Source organism: Fulmarus glacialis, unplaced genomic scaffold (genome assembly GCF_000690835.1).
Source record: "Fulmarus glacialis isolate BGI_N327 unplaced genomic scaffold, ASM69083v1 scaffold15106, whole genome shotgun sequence".
Classification (NCBI taxonomy): domain Eukaryota; kingdom Metazoa; phylum Chordata; class Aves; order Procellariiformes; family Procellariidae; genus Fulmarus; species Fulmarus glacialis.
Window position 1 is genome coordinate 110,933 of NW_009216359.1, and position 24,243 is coordinate 135,175.

Here is a 24,243-nt window from a genome sequence, read left to right on the forward strand (position 1 = left end):
TTCCTGCTAAAGATGTATTTCTAGAAGTCATATGCAGCTAGAATTGCGGGTTAAAAGATGTGTATATATGTGTGTGTGTGTGTATATATACATATATACACACACACACACACACTCTCCAAATGCTAGAAGATTTCAGGTGCTTTTAGAAGTTCTTTTTAGAGTAAGGTTTGCAATAGTAAGCTTTTTTCTCAGAGTCACTGCATGCTTTCTGAATTTAACAGCACATCAATGTTTTATGACAAATTCTAATCCCTGCTGGAAGCATAGTATGTGTAAAAGGCCTTAAAAAAAAAAAAAGTCAGGCACTTTGTTAGAGCTTGTCAAAAGCTTATCTGAACTTGTAAATCCTTTGATATTTCCCTTTAACCATAGGTTTTAACTTTATGTCAGTGTCAGTACAAGTTTTCCATGCCTTTACCAGGAAAATATAAGGTATTTGAACTTAAAGGCCAATATCTAATCAAAAACTTTGTATAGGATTCTTCCATTCACCTCATCATTAGATTTTTTGAGTGCTGAAGGCACAAAGTGCTCAGTCTGACAACCGGTGAAGCTACTAATGCACTAGGTCTGATGGATCCATTGCTGGAATTCCATGCCAGCAATCCTAGTAAGAGAAATACACTAGTGAGAGTACTGTGAAGCTTCTAAAACAATCTAAGAACATTAATTATGTATTTGTAATTAACTGTAGGTATAACAGAGAGCGTTACTCCAGGGAACTGTGTGAAAGACTGAGAGGGAGCATCTGACCTTGCCTGCTAAAATAAACAGGCATAAGTTAGAGAATAGCAGAAGAAAGCTGATTCTTAAGCCTTAAACTTGAAAGACTTCCAATTTAGGAAAGAGTAAAAAGTCGTGGTAGGAATGGTTCTTAAGTGAATGACACCATCTTCCACAGGCCTCCAATCTTCAGAGAAACTGGAAACAATATCTTAGGTGAAAAAATATTTAATTAATATTTTTTGGGTAGAGTCTCTCCATTTCTTTACATTGATACAAAAAAGACATTTTGGAGTGTTAAATCTAGAGTACTGGGGCAGTCATTAAACTGGGTGGCAGGAGACAAAACTAACTAGCACTAAGTCGGTTTCAGGGGGTCACAAAACATGTAAGCTGATCTCTCTCTCTTGCTGGTCTTGAAAATAAATTTTAACTTTTTAACTATTTGATCTTATTTATGAAAACTTTAACTTTTAACAACTGATATAATTCACCAGAAGTTGTGTCAAATAGCAAAGAACTTTATTTTCTTATGGTAGCTTTAATTTTTTTAAAAATCATTTAAGTGGATGGGGTAAGATTAGAGAATACCAAAGCAGAATTCTTAGATTACTTACCACATGAAGAATTTTATTTTCTGTTTCATACACTGTACAATCCTGTGGTAAAATAAAACAAAAACAATTAATGCACAGCACATTATTTTAAATTTCTATTAAGAAATAAAAGAATGCGTTATGCTGATAACTCTCTCTTAGAATGTACCTGTAAAGACAAATGTCATGTCCAAAACGTTACTTTACAATCTTAGGAAACTTGACTTTTCTTGTGGTTGGTTAACCTCAGGGATCTATTCTTCCCTTTACAGTCATGAAACCCTCATGCTCAATACTAGCAATAATATAAATGTAAGGCAGAGGGGACAAATTCATGACAGTAAGAAAAAAGTAATTGAATATAATTAATCTGGCATGTCAGAAATTCAATGATGCGCAGAGCGAGAGATACATTGCCTAGCCTTAAATCAGGCAGAATGTTTGTAAGCTGTTCAACAAATTGTGTGGGGTGCAGATGTTGTGTCAGACCTGCCACTAGGTAGACTGTGTTACTCTAAAGCATGGGAAGGGACAGTAAACAGAGAATATTTTGACAAGTACAATGCAAAAGATGTTAAACGTGGTGTGTCCACACTGTCAGTTTGGTTCACTCCATCTTTTGCTTCAAGGTCCTGATTGTCTACACTATCCACAAGGGACGGGAGACAGCAGTGATCCCATTTCTTCAGAGAAGGCACATAACTGATCTAGCTTTGGACTTTGGAAGGCACAACTCACACCAAAAAGAAAAGGGATGAGAGAGGACATGGGCTTGCTCGTGTTAAGCACTGGTCCAGGGATATTCAGGGGGTTTCACTGCCTTAAGGCCTTCCAAAGAACAACTCCATCCCAGCTTTCCGTTACACAACATTGCTATTAACCAATTTAAAGTAGGCCTGAAAAACAATATTCCTGATCAACCTCTTTATTTGCTTAAGATTTGTAACTTCTAGAGCAGTCATTTTCCTATTTTAGTTATCATTTTAAGAATAATAAATCTTATCACTACATAACTTGAGTCATTACTCCCTTAACTTGCATTTTGATTTAGTGATATTACAGTGGCTAGAGTATTACTTTTCCTTCATGAAACAAAGCATACAAATTCCTAAAAGAGATCTATTGCCTCTACTGCTTTTTAATGTTTGGAAGATTTCGTCAGTACAATCCTCTATAAAGCAAGACACAGTCATGGCAAGACACTATTTAACGCTTTCCTACAGGAGAGGGCCAAGTGCACTGAGGCAGCTCTACCCCACCCTTCTCCTGCCAGTCAGCACTCCAAATCACCATGCAGGCTCTCAAGCTATATTTTACTAAAACATAAAAATTAAAAGGAAAATACAGAAAACTCAAGTTTGCCAGACAGACTGAGATTAGAATAGACTCCCCAAAAAACTTGGTCACCTCTGAGGCCAGCCGCAGCCAGGGCCGCAGCGCCCATGGCCAGGCTCCCTCTCACCCCAGGCCCAGAACCTTCCGCCGCTCGCCTGAGGCAGGCAGTCCACCACACTCCTACATGGTGAGCACCGGCCTGCAACACCTACCTGTCATCTGTTTTTCTGTAACAAAATCTGAGGAGAAAATATTTCTGATGTATCCCGGCATCTCCCTGTGTTCAGGCAGACTGACACCCCGGCCCTGTGGCTGGCGGGAATCCCAGAGCCCTGTGAGGGAGGGAAGCAAGAGGCCGCCACAAAACACACTGAGGACCAGGCAGGGTGGGATCCTTGCCTCGCCTCGTTTGTCACAGGAATCTTGTTTATCATGCTGTACTGGCACTGATTATTTACCTTTAAGTGAATTAAGGGTTCATAGCAGAAAAAATTATGTTGGGAAATTGCTAAATACTTCTCCAAATGTTATGACACATTGGCAAAAGCTTTCTACAAAGCAAGATAAGGATTTTAGGATATATTTTTAAGGATGAGGATATGACAAGTAAAAAAACTGTCTTGTTTACTAGTCTTTTTTCCTTGAATAAGTTTTCAAGTAAAATTTAACTTACTGATATCCCTAAAGGATCCCCTCAAGTAACTTAAGATTCCCTGTAGTTCTCAGGGTTTCCTCTTTCCTGGATCTTAATACGTTAGTAATAACGGTTAATTGCTTTAAACTTCCCATGAAATAATTCCAACATCCTCACTCCATTTACTCTAGAAATACGTTAGCTATATGATCAGCTTAGGCTGTGGCACTCTGCGAGAGAAATAGCAGCTAACTGGCAGATCTCTGCTCTTCTTGTCCAGCAGCTCAAATCCTCGGCTACGTCCCATCCACTGGGGCCACATCCAGCTCTCGAACCTTCTTCCTTGGGTGCTGCTCTGAGAACCTCGTCTCCCAGCCCGTCTGAGGCTGCAGAGCAGCTTTAGCCTGTCGAGCCACTCAGCCCTGGGTACAGGCCTGGAGAACAGGTAACTGTCACTCTAAGGGTCACATTTATTTTGGAGACTGGCATTTTTGTAGATAAGTGAACACAGTTTAAAGAATATTGTTACAAAATAAGAAAGTTAAAATCAAAAGATTGTGAGTGCCAAGGAACACAGAGAAGAATTCACATTAGCATTTCATGGTCAAGTATCCCTTTGATGTTTCTTCTGTATTCATACTGTTATTTTCTACAGCACAAAAAAAGAATTCAATTAGTCAGTTTGGTTGGCAATGCTCAAGGCAGTTTTTCCTACAAGTTTTATACACTTCAAACAGCACATCCACCATTTCCTTTTAACCCTCCAAGTACCAAGAGAACAAAATGATCACAGCAGGGCTTACAGCTTGACTTCAGAACTAATGCTTCTTTTAAAATTATACCTTTAATTTCTGTGCTAGAAATGCAATATGAGCTTCATCCTGAACAAACTTCATTACTTCAGGTCAAAAAATAGAGGACTTATGTATAGTAAAACTGAAATTTTACTGTTTTGTAGAGCAGAATTAATGTTAGCTACACTTATGATGCACATTCAAGATTATGTTAGCATTAAAAATGTTAATGGCTTTGGGATTCCTTCCAAAATAGATGCATATTGACTTTTTTTTTTAAAAAACAGACTAGTTTAACTGAGAGGTTAAAAGCACTTGCAATATTATACTAAAATATTAAGATATATAGGTCACAATATTCTTCTGATTTATTTTTCTTTGATACATAGCAATGCACTAGGGATCTCATTAAAAAAAAAAAAAAATCTTCCAGGACTAACATTTATAGAATTTTGATCTGTTTTTCTTAGAAAATAAATAATAGTTATAGTGATATTCTTTCTACAACCTCCATAAGCAAGATGACATGTTAAAAATGTTTTTTCTTAGAGTTTAAAAAACTCTCAAAAAAAAAAAAATTAGTAGCTACATTCTATTTCCCCTCTGTAAAATGGTAAATACAGGAATTGCAAAAATAGTCACAGCAGCAGTATTACATACAAGGTAGCTTCTGCACTATCTCAAACATCCTACCTTTCAAAGGTACAGAACACTTTCATAACTCTGATAAAGTAAAAGAGCATTCTTTTGAATATTCATAAAGAGAGAAGGTCAGTAGGACTCGTGCTCACCTACACTGTATTCATAATTTTAGTTTATAATTCCAAAAGAAAAAAATGCAAGTACTACTGAAATTTGCAGATACCATAAAGAATGTTTTATGACAAGTCTTGAGGACAGTTAACTAACACATAAAGAGACTAATGTGTAAAATATTTAGTTCATTAACTTAGTACAATAAAACAACATGAGTTAAGTCAACTACTGAAAAGAAACAGAGACCCTATAAAGGAGCAGCGCGGAAGAGAATTTAAAACCTTGTATTGTTTGCCAGTTGAATGCCATTTCCCAATATAACACTACAGTAAAGATCTACTAAAATCTTTGAAAGGTGGATATGACAAAATGATATTTAAAAACATATTGCTTGCATACATAAAATCAAACACACTTCTGGAATTCATACATTAAAAAGAATGAGATTGCGCTGAAATTAGGCAAATATACACTGGTAAATACACTAAAGTAACTTGGTTTAATTAAGGTAAAGACTAGATCATAATCTATCTTTAGAAAACAGTGAACAGATGTTTGATAACAAAATGTTCTTTAGAAAATGCAAGCAAAATAAGATTGAGGGGCTGAAAGCTGAAGTCTGCAAAGTTCAACCTGAAAATAACACCCACATTTTTAATGGCAGTTGCTGAATCACAGAATAATTCAGGTGGAAGGGACCTCTGGAGGTCATCTAGTCCAACCACCTGCTCAGAGGAGGGCTAATTTAAAAGTTAGACCAGGTACAGGCAACTACTAAGAATCAACAATTTCTATCAATTGCAGTACAAACTTAGATAGCTTTAAAATCATATGCTTCATCCTAAACACAAAGTATTTGAATAAAAACAGGGTAAAAATCTGGGATAAGGTCTCTGAATTTATCTCAGTGAGGTTAATTAACATTAATAAAGGGGAGAACAAGCAATATTTGTTTGGATTTTGTTGGAAAAAAATTAGCCTGAGTTGTGCTGACATTCTTTGGTAACATACAAACAAATTTTTTGTTTAGAGAATGTTTGTTCATGCAGTTTAATGCATGTATCAAAAACATCTAGCACAGGTTTAAACATCTTTGACATAATCAGGAAAAAAAAAAATCAGAAAACCAACTTCTAGTAGAACTAGTGAACTTTTTCTACTCAATGAAAAATTAACCAATGGCTACATTTTATGAACTAAATTCCAAACCCATTCTTCCTCAGTTATTCCAGTTATCTTTCCCCCAGGGTAGCCTTGGCACTATAGCATAACTAAATCCAAATTAAGTTTAGTTAGTCTGGTGGGGATTCATTTTCAGAGCAAAAATGAGAGCTAGTCTACCTTGAAGTTAGAGCTATACTTCAAAATGAAGTCAGAGAGCTCAAACATTTGCAATACTCTGATCTAACATGCTTTTTTTGCACATTATCATCAACACATTTTGATGGGACATTGCACCTCAAAATCAGGATGTTTCTGCAGCTTTCTGCATAATGCTATTCTTTTATAGTTTCCCTACTTATTTTAGCGAAGGTGAGATCACGAGGGATAAGAAAACTGAGTAGAATAAAATACATTCCCAAGCATAAATGGACAGGTATAAAACTTCTCTAAAACTAGAGAATATAGATCAATGTTCTTATAAGCAGGATGAGAAGATACTATTTACAGGTAAACAACTGACTGCTTATTCATTGTAACATTTACATGGTACGTAAATAATAATGCCCAACATTGCAGTTCATCTGTTTGGTTTAAATTTCGAATGACGATTTCATCTTCACACTCACACAGAGAAAGAATATGACCTAAAAGCTAAAAAAGCTACTTCCTGATTAGGTCTAAGAGTATGTCACTCAGATACATACAGTACATCCTAGCAAGAAAAGTCATAAGCACTGTCTATATTAAACTAAGGTTATATAATAATGCCCCCTATTTAGAAGGAAGTTCACCTTGAGTGGCAGCTCTAAGTTATGCACACAAAGCGTGTTTATTTTGCACAAAATAAATCTTCAGGTTGAAGACATTCCTCACCTAACGTGCCAAATGCATAACCTTGACTGCTACTTTTGCACTGACTAAATTAGACATCTAAAATTTATATAATTCATAAAACAAGGAGTATCTGAAAGGATCTGAGATCTAGGTTTCTATTAGTTATGCCTTTCAATTTGTATTTTAGTCTACAGTTAAGACTGCAATTCTGGTTTAGGTGAGAGATTTCTGCTTTCACACATTAAGATCAATTTTCCTCAGATTTAGTAACAGCAAAACTGTCTCCTTATGAATGATTTTGTTTTATCTACTCTTTCTGGTGCTAAGTTTAATATTCTGTAAAAAGATCTTAATAGATGACTATCAAACAACCCAGATTTCACAATAAGATAAGGAAAAGACAAAACTTGATTTGTAACTCACCTGAAGAACTAACTAAACATTTTTCACCTTGGAATGTCTTGGAGCTTATGCTAAAAGATAGATTGTTTTTAAGTTGTCAAAAGGAGGACAGCTTTGGGAGTGGAGTTGAAGAATTGGGGAAAAAAAAAAGAACCAAACTATTGCTGGCAGAGGAGAACTGAATTTCATCTGCCAAAAGTAGTGAAATGAACAACAGAAATGGAGACAGCAGTTCAAAATTATACTATTTTCACCTAGACCACAGGGAAAAATCAAACTCATACAAACAAAGTGCAATATCAGCTGAAGGGTGGAATCAGAACCCAAACTTTTTATACTGTAGAGAAGTTCATTTTGCTTAGTCTGTAAACCAAAAATAGCCTAGTGCTATAAACACCTTGTAAGAGAAAGCTTAATAAAGATACATAAATAATTAAATGCTTACACAGGAATTTTTAAACCAAGAAAAGAGAAAAAGGACCTTTTTTTTCCACTGCAAAAATGAATAAAGAACAAAATTTCTAAGAGGAATAAAGCTGAATATTATAAATGAAGGATAATAGTACAAAATACAAAGATTTGTATTTACCAGCCTTAGTTGTTTTTTCCAAGAACTAAAACGAAATTGAAAAGGAACAAAAAAAAAAAGAAACAAAAAAAGATTGCAGAATGCTACTACTCCAGGAAGCCTTTTAAATTAAATGAATTTTATGATTGTCTACTGTGAGGTTACATGGAAAACTGTGCCAGCACAGGACAGAGGCAGGCAGTGGAGCCCTGTATATTGGAGACAGGGCCAGTTTAAGGCCCATACAAAACTACAGCTTTAGCTAAGCTTTCTTCTTGCTTTCGCTCCTACAGTACTTTCATCTTTCTCTTTTGCTTCATTCCAAGACAGTTCTCTAACCTCTCCACGTATTCCAAGGACACTATTTTGTCTCATCAATATTTTTATCCACTCACAAGAGGAGAAGCTCACTGTAAGTATTTGTAAAACTAATTTCCATGCAGTCTTTCTGTCCGCTGTCCAGTCCGCTTCCAGTCTTTCTGTACCTGTGTGTACAGGGGTAGACACTATCAGAGACTATTATTATTTGTATACTATGTAGCACTACAGATCAGATACATTAATTTTATGTACCTGTGGACTGTATTATATTACAATTGTGTAATGAATGTCAGTGATGATAATACTACTACCCTTATTTGTTCCATATTTGGTTTGTTTAATGTTATGAATATTTCATGTTAATCACTAAACTACTTTCATGTAACTGGCTCTCCTTTAAGTGAAGAAGCCACCGTACATGTTCTGGATATATTTGTATGTATTGTAAGAACTTGTCCCTGAAAGATTTTTGATCATTCATCTTTTAATCTGTAATAAACTGTTAGCAGCAGTTAAGCTGTTTCCCACTGTGGCTTTGTTCTTTTATTTGACACTTGCGTGGTGGTAGATAACCTAACATGAAGTTGTCTACTCAAAAGCAAAGTGGATTATTTTTAACTTCACACTGTCCTTCAGTCTGTCCAGGCGTATGAGGATAACTGAAGTCCAAAAATCTTCCTGTCACTCCCAGAGAAAGAGACTATGCAAAGAACAGAGAGGTAATGCTAAAACATTTTTTCTGGTGAAGTAAAAGCTTAGCAATGTTTTTACCATTGCAATTTTTAAGCAACAGTATGAAGAGGACTCAGAGCAGAAGATAACCACTCCTACCTGTTGCACAATGGTTGTTAGTTCCAGGCACAGTTGAACAATGTTGTTTTTCAGCAGTGAGTATTCTGTCACGCTGACAAATGGAGACCTGTGACAAAGGAAGGATAGGTTTATACAGCATTAAGGATTATAACTTCTGTTTACAATATAAGCAGATATATGTAATATAGAGATTAGTTCTAGACCACAGAAATGTGAAACACCTAATCATGACAATCTTCAGCAGCAAGTTACACAAATTTTGTAAAATATGCCTTTGAAACAAGAAACAATGTAGGCAGGAAAGATGTAAACTGGATTTTGGCCAGAACATCAGAAGTTACTGTTCTCATGGAAAGTGGAAATAGAGGCTTCCAAATAATTGTAAATAGTCCAAATTTCCTTTGTACGGCTCATTAAAAAGACAGCATTTCTAGTATGACATCACTCTTCAGCAGCAGTTAGCATCTTAATTCAGAGAGCAAAGTAATGCTTACTTAGTCACTAACAGCTTCCTGCACACTCAGATTTTCTTCAGGCATTCCGTATTCTAGCTAAATCTGACCCCATCTGAATTCATAAGAACTGACAAGGTCATAGCCTGAGAGAATATGACTGCTGGCATTAGGTTAGGAAGATGTCACCAGGATTATACAAATCCTGTAAAGGAGGGCGATTCACTCTCACTGTGATTTCTAAGGTGCCATTTATACATTCAAGAGCATTCAGATTTAAGATAAAGCTATCTGTTGCTATAACTCCAAAGAAAGAGAACAAAACATAAATGCTCTGATGTTGTTTTATGTTTTGGTTTCTGTCTTTCCACAATCAAAATTTTAACTACATTTATTCAGAGAGATACTTCTAATCAAATTCTCAATTCGTAAATGAAAAAAACCCAGTGGTTTATTGTTGAGCATTAACCAGCACCACGACTGTACTTAATACATCAATCCTACTCTTGATAAAAACTATAATAGGAAATTTAATTTTCAGACTAAGCAAATGCTATAATTTATTTTGAATATTCTTCATTGATTTGCTCAACTCCAGCTTTTTTGAGTCTTTTTGATGGCTGAAGGACAGTTCAAACTCCACAATCTTTTCTTCCTTACCCTTCTTTCTGAAATTACCGATGATGTTACCACTTGTGGCAGAGAGATGTCAGCTTGGAATAGCACAAAAGTATTCATTTCGTACAAAATACTATCAGACTGAAAAGAATCTGAAAAAGTAACTAGAGAAAACTGTAACACCCTCCTGCCAGAAAAGGGTACTACAATTTGCCTCCAATATTCCAGAAATTTGCAAAACAAAATTTAGAGCCGGAATTCCAGAACTGCCATTTTAATATTAGAATAACAGAGTACAAGAGAAAAAGAAAGAACAAAGCAACCCAAAGAATTATTCTCATCTATAAAGGATCAGGGAATAGTAAATTACCTGTCCAGCCAGGCTAGTAAGTTCTTGGCAGCACCAATCAGATCAACTACAGAGGTAAGAAAATCATTTGGCAGTCGTCTGGAGGCCCTGCCATCATAATGGCCACTCCTCCTTCTACCCGTTATAAAGTTCTGAAGATTTTTGGCTGAGGCATTCAGCTTGTGAGACAGAGTTCTCAGGTTTTCAGTCTCCAAACCATAATTCTGAGGGGAAAGAAGAAGATACACAGTTAAGAGAAATAGTGTGTTGTCAGCTATGTGAACAAAACTGTGAGGTTAAACATTGTGAATGGTATTCGCTGAAAGGATAGGATAGTCATGGATGCCTAGTGTTAGACTAAGCAACAGGCTACTTTGGAACATACAGGATGCATCCATCCTGTTAGCACAACAACTTCGGCTGTCATCAACACTCACAATGCTACAGTCTCCAAACCCGTTGGTCCAACTAAGTCACTGAGGGGAAGGCAAAAACAATCCCCATATGCTGGGTCTCAAAGTCTTTCCCATTTTCAAAAAGTGAAGATGAGTCACTATCCCCCTACTTGCTACGGTTCAGTGTTCACCAACCATTTGGTGTATTTGCTACCTCTGAGAGCAGGTCTTCAACGGTGGTCCCACTGCACTGGATCTCACTCAGGTTTGTGTTAGTCCCTGTACTAACTTGTAATAACTTAGCCTTAGCAGAATTTCCCTTTCACTTATACTGTGAATAAAGTACACAATTTTATATGGCCTTGGTGACAGGCTTTTACCGGAAAATTCCTTCCTGATCCCTGCTATTGTTGGTGAGCAGCTGTCCCATATGTAATGTAATATGGGAACAGTCAAATCAGGTCAGAGCAAAGACGTGCTACTCCTGTTTCAAATGACTGCGTAGGGAAGAATCTGAGCACAGAGCAGGCATGTAGTAACAGCTGTTAGAGGTTCAGAGACTTCAGCTGGTGACAGTGTCTTCATATTTAACAGTTCCTAATGGATTTATCTTCCATTGTTCTAACTCTGATGGGGGGGACACACGATTTGAATCTAAGTAAAGTTTTCCACACAAGTCCCTTTTCCCTTTATCCACATTCCTTCATCCATGTCTCTGCCCTTTTATCACCAAGCCAATTCCCCATTTAGACCCAGGTAACAAGCACAAAGATATCTCATCTCATATACAGATGAGACATCTCATATACATTAAATAATTCACTCAGATTCACATAGAAAGTCTCAAACAGACTGAATTGAGCCCAGATTTCTTGCTGCCACAACAGGATGTAGCATATGAAAAAAATTTAATGAGCATTTAAACAAAACCAACTTTCAGAATATGAATTGATTGCCCACTACTAATTTCAACCATGCATATGTTACAGAGGATGACTGATCATGAACTGGTCATGTTAATTTTTCTGCCTAAACTCTGTTCCTCAAAACAGAGAATAAAGAACCACAAACACTACACAATGTATTGACTAATAACAAGCTTATGAAACGGGATTGTATGGAAGTCAAACAAAATACAAACAAATGCTTGGTAAAGTTGTTTCAACCACTTATAGCTGGTACTTAAGACCATGCCTCCTCTGCCAGCCATTCTCCCTCTCAAAGTTCACTCTGAAAAATAAATCAAGCCCCCTGCCTCCAGCTTGGAGGGCAACCTATCTTAGTTAGCTCACTGTTAGAATCTAAGTTAGAACTTAGATTTTAAAATCATGTTAGAGACTAGGGACAGAGTTAGTTTCATTATTATATACATATCATGCCTAAAGCATCACAATCAGTCAATGAGATTTGGAAGCATCTGGTTTAAGATTGAATAGTGAAACAAATGAAAGTTATGGTGGTTTAGCTACAGACGAGAACAATTCTCTTCACCTTTTTTCCAGAACAAATACTGTACTGTTAGCAACAGCATCAGTAAAGTCAGTCATTCTGTTTTGGAAAAGTTTAAAGTTAAAAAGCAAGTCGTATTTGATATTAGTATGCCATCAGTTTAGTATTTGTGGGTAATCTTTCTTTTATTAAAGCACTGAAGGAATTCCCTCCCCTGCTCTATTTTTCCTCTCAACTTCTACTCGTGCCAAGTTGATGAGTAAGTGGATGTATTGGGATCCCTTTACCAGCTAGCAACCAGCTAGGCAGTGCTCGGTTTCCCCTCAAAAAGGGTTTGATTTTGCACACTCAACAACACATTACAGGGATGATAAACTTGTTTTTATTTCCAAGTCCAACCTTGCTTATCTCTGTGGAAACAAGGAGAAAATGTTTCTCCCAATAATTCATTATTGCATAAAAGCTCTGGAAACCTGTCTGTTTACTTTCAAGAAAAGCCAAGCAGGAAAGGAAACAGCTTGACTAGTGAATCTATAAAAGCCAGTATACTTTTACCAGAGAGTAAATGCCTGAATTTTGAAGAAAGTATGGTAGTAGATACTAGTGGTCAATCAACTGGAGCAATCTTCTCAAGTCATTGGAAAACACAGAGAATTGAACACAAAATATTTTTGAGGAAATCCACCTAGTGAGCAAGTTCTTTGTTTTATCTTAAAGTTTATTAATTAACATGCCGACGGCAACCTCAATTAATATAAATATAAAATTTAAAATATAGCAAAGCATAGATAAAATATGTCTGTAAAGATAATCAGGAGATGAAAGGAAATTTTTCAGCACAGTAAAAGTGCTGATGTAAGTTAGTGGGTTAGCTGAGACGTAGCAAGACCCAATAAAGGGGAAAAGATAAAAACATTACAAAAATGACAGCAAATCAATATCTCTGTAGTAGACAGAGACATTGTACTGCTCTAAATTTAAGCTTGCCTCAAATCCAAGATCTTCATTTTTAAATGAAACAACCATAATCAACTATAAATTGGGAAAAAAAGTGGTTAAAAATAATCCTTGAAAGTATCCTCTCCCAGCACCTCATCCTAATTTACTGCACCACAGCTCACCTCATGTCGGCTGAACACATTTCTCTCTCCACTGCCACCTCCCGCACAATCTGTTTGCCAGGCTGAAGCTCGGATGCCTCGAAGCCCCACAAGCCCCACTGGGGCAGCACGTTAGAAGACTATTGAAGGAAGCTATGGCCCCTTTCGGGCTTCCCTGGTCAGCAACCAAGGTGATGGGATATAAAAGAGATTGTTCCAGAGGAGCAAAGAGCAAACAAGTACACACACAAATTTGAACCGCGTTGATTATGATTCAGTGAATGTGCCTGAAAACACGGACGGAAGAGTTGCAATTTATGATAATGAGCGAGTAGGTGGGTAGCCTTGTTCTGTATACATGACACTGCAAGTATCCAGATCTCTTCTAATTCCTATAGGCATCTCATCTGCATGATGCTAACTGAGATAGTCTCAAACCTGTCAGACTAAATCATTATCACAGCTATCGTATCAGACTTCAGTTCTCACAGCCATATATTCTGCTCTCACGGTGTGAAATAGGTGCTGTTATTGTGAGACACACCATAGAAATGATGCTCCTGAGCCTGTAAAATTCTGTCTCCTGGCAGGTGATTTCTTTCTTGCACAGTGAATCCTAGACATAATTTCTGGTTTAAAAAGAAATAAAAAAAAAAAAGAAAAGAAAAAAACCTCTAAAAGAGACAAGAGGGTGCCATTAGCATAGGCAGGATTATGTTTCATACCAGGAGCAGGGGAAAAATACCAAGCAAGGTTTGCTCCATTCCCTGGTTTTGTTTCATGATGCTTAAGGTTGTAGCATAGTCATTTTTACCAAATTACTCTATTAGTGGAAATGGACATATAGGTTTAGAGAATGAATACTGACTATTAAAGCGACCCCAAACGCTGTCCGTCTAGAAGAACTACATAGCCGTACAGTTTGTCAAATTATCACCAAATCTGGATCATGAAACTGGTTAGTAGACTAAAGCTGACTATACTCCCTTTCAGTCAAACGGGCCTGACAGGTACATTGCAGAAAGGGTAACTGCTGGAAGAAAAGACCAAAGTAACAGCAAATCTTGAACACATAAAGATGTGACTGGTAAATCTATTAAACGTTTACTTAAGCTTCTTCACATAAAAGCACTGTTCAAACAGTAGAAATTCTGTGTATCCACTGAGTGTAATATATGATAGCATTATTACCTTCACACACAAAAAAAGAGAGTTACATAGAGATTGTCTGATTTGTTCAGTGACAGACTGATTCAGTAGTATATTTTAGGTCGGGGCTCAGCAATTCCTGATGCCCTATTCAATGACACGAGTTGGAAAGAAGGATTTCAAGAGGTAGAAATTAAATGCAAATGTGAGATCAGAGCCAGATGAGCTTATTATAGAAGAATATCATTAGTAATAATGCCAAGCTGAAGCTGTGCTTAAAGTGACACTTGTTAGCGAGATGTACAACTGACTTAGGTTTAAGGATAAGTCTGCTTGCTGTCTGTAAAACACAGTTTTCAATTTTAGCAATTTAATTCTTTAATTCTTCGATTTTCAAACTACCAATGAGAATTCCTTGCCATCCCCTTAGCTCCCCTCTCCTGTTCAGTTTGAGATGCCCGTGTCAGTGTTCCTAGTGATTAGGGTTATTGTAGGGTGGCGAGAGGGAAGAGACAGGACAGATCGCCTCCAGGACTTTTGCAGTTGAATGTTTTTATTGAAGCACAGAAAAAAACAGGTGGCTGTTGTCAGAAGTGCTAGAATTCAGAAGACAGAAGAGAATACCATTTTTTTTGAACAACCTGAAACAGACTCTTGATTTTACTAGTGCAGAGTGGAAGATATGATGTAAGAGGTATGGTGTTGAATATTCCATATAGTTAAAAATGCATACTGGAAACTGAAAAGTAGGAAATCTGCATCCAAACAGATATTTCTTCCTTTTTATGTCATAAATCCAAAATGCAGAAATAGCTGAATACACAGTGGCTGTGTCTGTATCACAATTCCAGCTAAAAACTCTGCTTGTTTTGTACGTACATTCTGGCATGAAGTTCCATTTTTAAAAGACAGGGGGAAAATTGAGTACATTTTTTATCCATCTGACAATACAACACCTGTGGTTTTTACATATTCAAAGAAGTGGAATGAAAAAAACCTCTTCAGCTATGGCTTAGGGTGTTTTCATCTTATTGCATGTATGTAATAACATCACAAATTAGTATTTTATGCTTATAAAACTATCTGTGAAAATTTTAGCTCCTAAGACAAAATAGGCCACATTATTGTAGCAAACATTAAGATAAAAAAATAACAAGTACAATGGAAAAAAAATGATAAGTGCTAATCAATTTTTTGTGAACACTAACACCTGAAGATCAAAAGCAGAGCAAGAAATACCTGCAATATAAGAACAGTTTATTTTTTCTGTGGAAAAAAACCCCAGCATTATATACTTAAAGGTACTAATATAATGAAATTGTTTTGCTATAATGTGACATACAGAGGTGAAAAAATATATGCATATTGAAATTTATTTGACACAGGATATAATTTTAGCTAAATAGTTTATATTGCATAAGTAATGACTTTAATTTACCTTAAAAACAGATTAAATTTTAATTAATAAAAATACTACTATTAGTAGTTTTTCTTGATGTTGTCATTCATGTAAGTAATCGGTGTAATATATGTATAAATATGTATAAACACATGGATGCATATACAGCTTTTTCTGTAAATGATATTTTAAGAATGTTACAATTTTCACTGAACTGTAAGGTTCAGAGAAATAAAAGTGCGGAGCAGTAGATCTGAGGAGATTAAAGGAAACAACCCCGACCAAAATTCAAGCATCTTACATGAAATTCACCATGATAAGGCATTTAAAATACCACAACCTAAATACTGTGCTAGACTCCCATTTTTATGTTTTATGCATAAGCTTAAAGAATCCCCACAATTTATAAGTATGGCTACTATGGTAGCCATAGCTGCAGGTCTCAGTTTCAGACAGGAGCAGCAACAGCTGAGGACCATTAACAAACCCACGCAGTAGAAGTGTCTTTGCCCCGTGAGTACCACCTAACACACACACAAACATCTTTAGCACAACAGATGCTCCCCTGCTCCCCCTCCCAACCCACCCTGAAAGCAGCACATCTGGACTCATGGCACTCCCCACTCCTCCTCAGGGCTCAGTTTCCCAGCTGCTTTAAGCTGACATATTTGTGAACCGCCACAGAAAGATGCTGCCGTGCCCTCTTCCCAAGTCTCAGCACCATTGTATAGTGAGCAGGATTAGGAAATTTATTTAAAAGCTCAATCTTCAGGCACATCTTCCCCACTACAGGCTGGTTTTCAACCCGTTCTCAGATTACACATAAATTGACTTAAAGTTATTGTGGACTTGTGACATCTGATGCAGCTCTGTGGGGATGCTCTGCCCCTCCTCTGCTGGGAAAGCAGGTCTGGTCCCTTCCAGGCTGCCCGCTCGCCCCCGCTAGCCCTCCTGTTCCCCAGGGACATGCACTCACGTGCTCTCGATATGACAGCACGAGACATCTCCCCACCTGTCTCCCTGGGGCACGTTGCAGTGCGGGGCTCTGAGATGACTAGAAAAGAAAATCCCCCAAAGCAGCTCTGGGCTTTTGGAATCTCCTTTGGGAAAACACGACGTGCCAGATGGGATCCCACAACTCCCTGCTGTCTACATCACTGTGTATGCTGCTCCTGCAAAGGCCCTATCTTCACCATGAAAATTACAGTTTGTGATAGCATATAGTCATTTAGCACTTAGTGAATAAAACAGGCAAACACAGCCTGGCTAAATAAAGCAAAAATTCAAAATAATCATACACTATGATTTTAGCATAAATAGTTCTGACACTTAAATAGAATGAAAACCATCAAAACACACTTTTTAAATTTCATTTATAGAGGTATGTTTTTAAAGTTAAGAGGCTAACAGAAAACACAGGAGAAACCTAATTCTAAAATACTTGTCTCTATAAACGTTCGTTTGATTTCATCAGGTAGATCTGTTAAAATTTTGTGGTGATATTTTTATGATACAACTTAAAACTGAAGTTATCAAAATAGTATGAAGTCAAAGTATGTGAGGCATTGCATTTCAGTCAGGTGTGTAATTTTTTCCTCTTTGAAAAGAATTTACATGCTAATTATCCTTTATACGAATAGCAATTTGAAGGAGGCAAAATAAATTTTTCATGTAAAACACAAAGGTCCTTCTTTTGAAGTTATCTTAACAAGTAAACAAGTTTTACTATAACATTTAAAATACTAAATTAAAAGTATGTATTAAACCTTGGTTCCACAGAACATGACCCACTTTCAGTATTTATTACAGATTTCAGATAAAGTGCTAGAAGATCTAGACTGGTATTCTATGTGAACTGAGGTGATGTAAATTGAGCTGAACGAACGAATAAATTATACCTTGTAATTAGTGTATTATATTTGGTAGTGTTAAAGTTCTGCTGGAGCGGTATGCAGATTGGAAAAAAAATTACTTGACTTGCAATCTTGCTAACAGTTACACCTTTGGCATAACTAGTGCTTACAGCATACTGGGGTCTTTTTACAGCATACTGGGGTCTTTTTTCTTATTGACCTATCACTGTAGTAAACACATTGTATACCTAGTCCTGGGGAAAACGTAGATGCTTCACTCCCTGTGACCATTTGCTGATTACCACTGTCTGAAGGCTCAAGAGCTGAGATCTTGTTTAGAATCATAGGATGGCTTGGGTTGGAAGGGACCTTCTAAAGATCATCTAATTCAACCCCCTGCCATGGGTAGGGACATCTTTCACTAGATCAGGTTGCTCAAAGCCCCGTTCAACCTGACCTTGAACATTTCCAATGATGGGGCATCCACAAATTCTCTGGGCAACCTGTTCCTGTATCTCAACCACCCTCATCGTAAAAAATTTCTTCCTTATGTCCAATCTAACCCTACCCTCTTTCAGTTTAAAACCATTACCCCTTGTCCTGTCACTACATGCGCTGGTAAAAAGTCTTTCTCCATCTTTCTTATAAGCCCCCTTAAAGTATCGAAAGGCTGCAATAAGGTCTCCCGGAGCCTTTTCTTTTCCAGGCTAAATAATCTCAGCCTTTCTTCATTTTTGTGACCCTCCTCTGGACCCATGTCTTTCTTGTACTGGGGGCCCCAGAGCTGGATGCAGTACTCCATAGAGGTCTCATGAGAGTGGAGTAGAGGGGGAGAATCAACTCCCTAGACCTGTTGGCCACATTTCTTTTTATGCAGTCCAGGATATAATTGGCTTTCTGGGCTGCAAGCACACATTATCATCTCTTGTCCAATTTTTCACCCACCAGTATTCCCCAAGTCCTTCTCCGCAGGGCTGCTCTCAGTCAATTTATCACCCAGTCTATACTGATATCGGCAAGTGCCCTGACCCAAGTGCAGGACCTTGCACTTGGCCTAGTTGAACTTTTTGAGGTTCACATGGGCCCTCTTCTTAAGCCTGTCAAGGTCCCTCTGGATGACATCCCTTTCCTTTAACATATCAGCTGCAACATTCAGCTTGGTGTCATCTGCAAACTTGCTGAGGGTGCACTCAATCCCACTGTCTATGTCATTATTAAACAGTATTGGTCCAGTACAGACCCTTGAAGGACACCACTTGTTACTGGTGTTACTGGTTTCCATTTGGACATTGAGCCACTGACTGTAACTCTTTGGATGTGGCCATACAGCCACAGTTCCTTAATCATCTAATAGTCCATCCATCAAATCCACCTCTCTCCAATCTTAACCTAAAAGCAGTCTTATATGATGCCTAAAAATGTCCTCCACCTAAAACCAACAAAATCTATTAGTGATCATATGAATCAGTATACAAGTTCAGGTCTAGAGACTGGAACCTAAAACTGAACACATTTCCTGAATGATAAAAATGGAACAGCGATTATAATAAAATGCAAGTTTTGACAACACTTAATGTTTTGACAACGCTTAATAAAAAGTTAAACAAAATAAATCAAAGAAACAGTGTAAGTTTTATCAAGGAAACTGTCAGACTTGTCACTGCGCAGTAGTGTTTTAATTGGGTAATGATCATAATCACATACTCTGTGAGCAAAGGAGTGAGGCATCTGAATAAGAGGCAATTGAACCCAACATGACCTAATTCTCAGAATGTCTTATCACAAACCTCCACTTCTGCACAGTTTAACTTATCTGTCTGTAGTAAATGTCTAGTGGAAATACTATTATAATGGCCATTCCAGTTACTTTATCGCAAGGAGATGCTGTACTGCACACCGAAATATATTAATACACAAAACTATACATATTTTGATATTAATCAGGATCAATTTCCCAAATTACAAAAAGAAGCCTAGCTTACTAAATAAATGTGCTTTGCTTTGCTTTAGGGAAAGGAAAAAATAGAGGGCATGTCTGGATATGTGCTATTTAAACTAAAATATTCAATAATTTATATATTTTAAAAATACGTAAAATCCTAGCCCCTGTTGTTTTGCAAATCCCCACGCTGGGGACTGCAGTTCAAGTAAAACATTGTCCAGATTTGTTTCAGTTTTTTCTTTAAAAGCTCTTCTCATTCTACATCGGTAAATTAGCAACACTATGTAATAAAAATAATCCTTCTCACTATCTTTAATAACATTTGGCTATCGGTTTATTATGACAGTTAAACTGCAGTATTATAACCTAGTTTATGCACACAGAACACAGTGATATTTCATAAAAGTATGGAATTTATTAATAACTATGGTAATACTATGCAAATATGCAAGATCATAATACAAATTAAAGTATATTATCTGAAACACCTCAATTCTTTTTTATGTGTAGCTTTCCTCCCCCCTGTGCTCCCTTCCATTACAATTATCCTACCTTTCAGAGCAAATTGTGTCACAGTTCTTTCTTGTCTCCTGAGTCTATAATTTGGAACTTGTCACAGCGCTTCTAAGCACTTCATATACCTTCCCATTATCTTGTAAATAGATACATTAAGTAGATAGTGCTAAGATTAAATATTTTAACCTTATTTAAAAACTTAACATTTGCATTATATTTTTTACTTCCAGAAGAAGCTTTAGCATTTCCATTGTAATTGATATTTATAAATGTAATCAAGCATAATCAAGGTGCCTTGAAAAGTAATTTTATTGAAAAAGCCGTGTGTTTCTGATTTCAGATAAGAATTCAAACACGATAGTCTCTCCTTTAAGAATCAGACCCAAAAAGACCATAAAGGCAGCCTCTGAAACAGATTTTTTTCAGAATATGGTATTTAAATAAATTGTTAAAATTATCTCTAAGTGTTAAGAGAGTCAAATGACTGGTAAGAGGAACTGAATTAGAGAAAAGCAGAAGATGAGGTTATATTGCTGCAGATACCTCCTCTGAAGATGTGAGAAATATTCAGCTAGGCTGGACCTTGAAATGACTATAGAAAAAAGATGATCAAGAGAAGATTGCAGACATAGTATGCAGATTTGTTGTTCATGGACCTCAGAAGGGTCACTGATTATGGCAAGACTTGACCCACTATATGTCAAGCTAAAACTGCATAGTGTACTAGTTCCTATTATGAAATGATTAGGATGATCAAGAATTAACCAGTGTTCTTATCTCCTGCCTAAGCATTTTTTAAGTAGCTTTTACATTGTAGCTCTTGCTACAGATCTCTGAACAAACTGCGTAAAGCCTTCTTGGTCTGCTTAATCCTAATGAAGTCAACGTGATTTAAATTCTGTACTATCCAAACACTCTCTCTAATTGGGTAAGCTTGAATAAACTGGAACATCTTAATGTTTCTGTTTATGTACTTATACGTATCTATCTATGGAGAGAGAGTGAGAATATATTACTATGGTACAAGTATCTAAAACACAAAAAGGTACGAGCAAATTAAATTCATTACATACAGCACAGGCATTTAAAAATGTCCTACAACATTACACAAATTGAATACATAAGTATCTCTGTCAGGCTAATCAGTGTGAGAAGTGTGCATTTTCTTAAAATGCATTTTAAAATTATATCTCACCATAGTATGATCCAGCAGATCATGACACATCATCAATGTAATTTTTGGTTAAGATTTGTAAAAATATGAAATCTGCTATTCAACTGTGAAGACTGCTTATTGCCGTAATGTCAGGTATAAAGAAAGCGTACTTTTATGCAAAGAAAAATGCCTTGATCACAACATCTGGTCCCAGATTACTTGGGCCACTGGTCTGAGAGACTTTCAACACACAGAAGGTTCACTTTGTAATACATCCAAATATATTTTTTAAAGATCATGTCACTCAGTCTGCTGGCTGAGTTCAAGGAATACCTTAATTTCATGTTTTCCCATATATTTTTTCTGGTTTCTTCCTTTTATTTTCTCTATCCCTTGAAGAGGTTTTATTTATTTTTAACTTCTAAAACCTTCTTGTATTCCTCACAGTTTTAGATTACTCATTCAGCAAGTACTTGAATTTTTTTCTGTTTTTAAATAGTCTATACCTTCCTATATATCTCATATATATATATTTCTGTTTAATAAATAACTATTTAAAAACTGTAACCTAGACTGGAGGTGTGTAGCAGGGACTATAGAATGATAGTAGGAAAGAATGATGTTTTAAGATTTTATCAAACAATATGCAGTCAAAACAAACTTTCATATTTTCTAGATAAAAATATATGATCGAGATGTAACAAATATTTGTTATATTAAATCGTCTGACATCACAAATAGAATAGGACTAAAAATATATTAGGGATTAGCTGTTTTATATATTCTACTTATTGCTTGGAATCATCTAAAACATTGAAACAGCTATTTGTCTACTTAATGCCCATTCTCACAAAAGCTTTAAAAAAGGAAACTTTTAAGAGAAGGGATTCCCCCTGGAAGGAGATCTTATGTCTCATTTCAGTTGTAAAGTGGAGCATGGTCATTTACACCTCTGAACCATCAATAGAGTTATTTCTGTGGAGTTAATGAACCATCAGTTTCAGAACCAGGAGAAACTGATCCTAACCTATGCTTAAAATAGTACTTTAGTTTATCTGAAAAAGAATGTTTTTACTACTTTTCCTTTGAACTTCAGCAGCATCGCTCTGAGCTGTTTGTAACTGCTCTCTCACTGTATTTCTAATTCACATTTTCTGCTCAACTCTATCCTCATAAAGAGTTTAGATCTAAACTCCCTGGAAGTGAATTTGCATTTAAAAAAATTTCTCCATTTCAAAATGCATTTAGTGTTTTCTTGTATTTTTTGAGCAAAACCTTAATATTACAGCGGCATGAAATAATGAAACCGTCTCATAAACATAGTAACATAAAATGGTGAATGTACTGCACCATCCATACATCATTTGTCCTCTGTCAAGCTGACATCTGTGCATATTTAATAGCTTCAATGTCAAATCTCAGGAAAAATACCAGTAGGAAAATAAAGCTGTGGCAGCGTTTCTTTTTTGATATGCACAAAAGCAAGACCCGAGAGGATGAAGGAAGTTAGTCTATTTTGTGGCTTCTTTTCACATCACAACATAAATGGTTTCCAATTACTTTACTTCAGTATTAAGCAAGGACTGATCTGCATATGGCTTCAATTAAAAAAACATATGTAAGCCAGACATCTGTGATGGCTTGACCTCTTCCATATGTGTATGAAAACAAGCTATGCGGAATATGCTGATTGGGGATACCGTGATAAATAAATGAGACCAAAGGATGACCTAGTAGATACTACCTCCACTCCAAAAACATATTAGACCATGATCTGCTAACTTTTAAAAATTATTACCAAATAATTGCCTGCATTAGCGATTATCGTGATTGCAATTGTTGTTTCCCAGTGTGCGCCATGCTGCATGCTACTGCCAATATGTTATGTCTCTCTTAGAAATACCTAAATTATACCCAAATTCTTCTTTAAATTTCCTGTTGCTAATTTAGGCAACTCTCAGGGAACTCCACTGGCTTTCAAGGACAAAATGTCTCAAGCCTTTACTGTACCTTTCCAGTACTCTCTGATCTTTATTCATGTGCTGCATCCTTCTCAGCAAAATCTAATGAAGCCGTACATGTGTAGTACACGGTCCAATAACCACAAACCTTTATTATTTGTTACTAAAACCTTGTGACCAATTAAACTTTGCTATTTATTTCATAATAATTATAGTTTTGTGTAAGAACCAACTGTCTAATCATAGGAAGTCTCATTTTCTCAATTTTTTTAAGGACCTCTGAAAATGAATTATAAGACAGAAATACAAGATTACAGAGGATAAGAGATTCAGTAGGTAACACAAAAATAGGATTTTAAACCGTGGCAAATTATTTAAAGTTCAGAGAATAAATGATAGGCTTGTCTTTTGGAAATATAATGTTGACACTGACCATTTCAATTAGGTCAGACATTTAGCTTAGGTTCTTGCAGAATTGGTAGCTTCATGTAAAAATTATATCCATTCAGGAAAGATATGCTACATATAATCATAACAATTCAGAGAGAAGCATACAAAAATTAAATTAGTAACAAGATTCTTTTGAATGGGCATTAATGAGAATATGAAAAAAGTTCATTTATCTATTTTTATCATGAATTTGCCGAAGGCTGCTCAAGCAACTCACAGTCGACTACTATTACATGAATATGCACGTCCATACATATATATGTTTGCATGCATATGAATTTATCTATAACAGTAACTGATCACAGATAACTACTCAGGAACTCAGGCAGCTTATAGCAATTGATATTGTAACACAGAGTGGTATGAAAAATAACTTACTGGGAATTTATGAAAGAAATTGCTCTTTGCAAATGAGAAAAGTAAATTTTCAGTTTTTTCCGTCATAGGGAAAATGTCATCATTCATAACTGACACTGACGTACTCCCTGTATTTCCTTTGCCCAGAGAATCT

The 24,243-nt window shown here is 36.4% G+C and overlaps 1 protein-coding gene across 1 annotated transcript in view; it reads right to left on the reverse strand.

Moving 5' to 3' along the window:
* CNKSR2 (connector enhancer of kinase suppressor of Ras 2) overlaps nt 1–24,243 on the reverse strand; it is a gene marked incomplete at its 5' end in the record, with an annotated part of 137,356 nt that overhangs the window by 101,742 nt on the left and 11,371 nt on the right. The window contains 3 exons of the mRNA XM_009579277.1: nt 1,344–1,385; nt 8,962–9,049; nt 10,384–10,586. Of these exons, the coding sequence (XP_009577572.1) occupies nt 1,344–1,385; nt 8,962–9,049; nt 10,384–10,586 (333 nt within the window). The remainder of the gene's footprint in view (nt 1–1,343; nt 1,386–8,961; nt 9,050–10,383; nt 10,587–24,243) is intronic.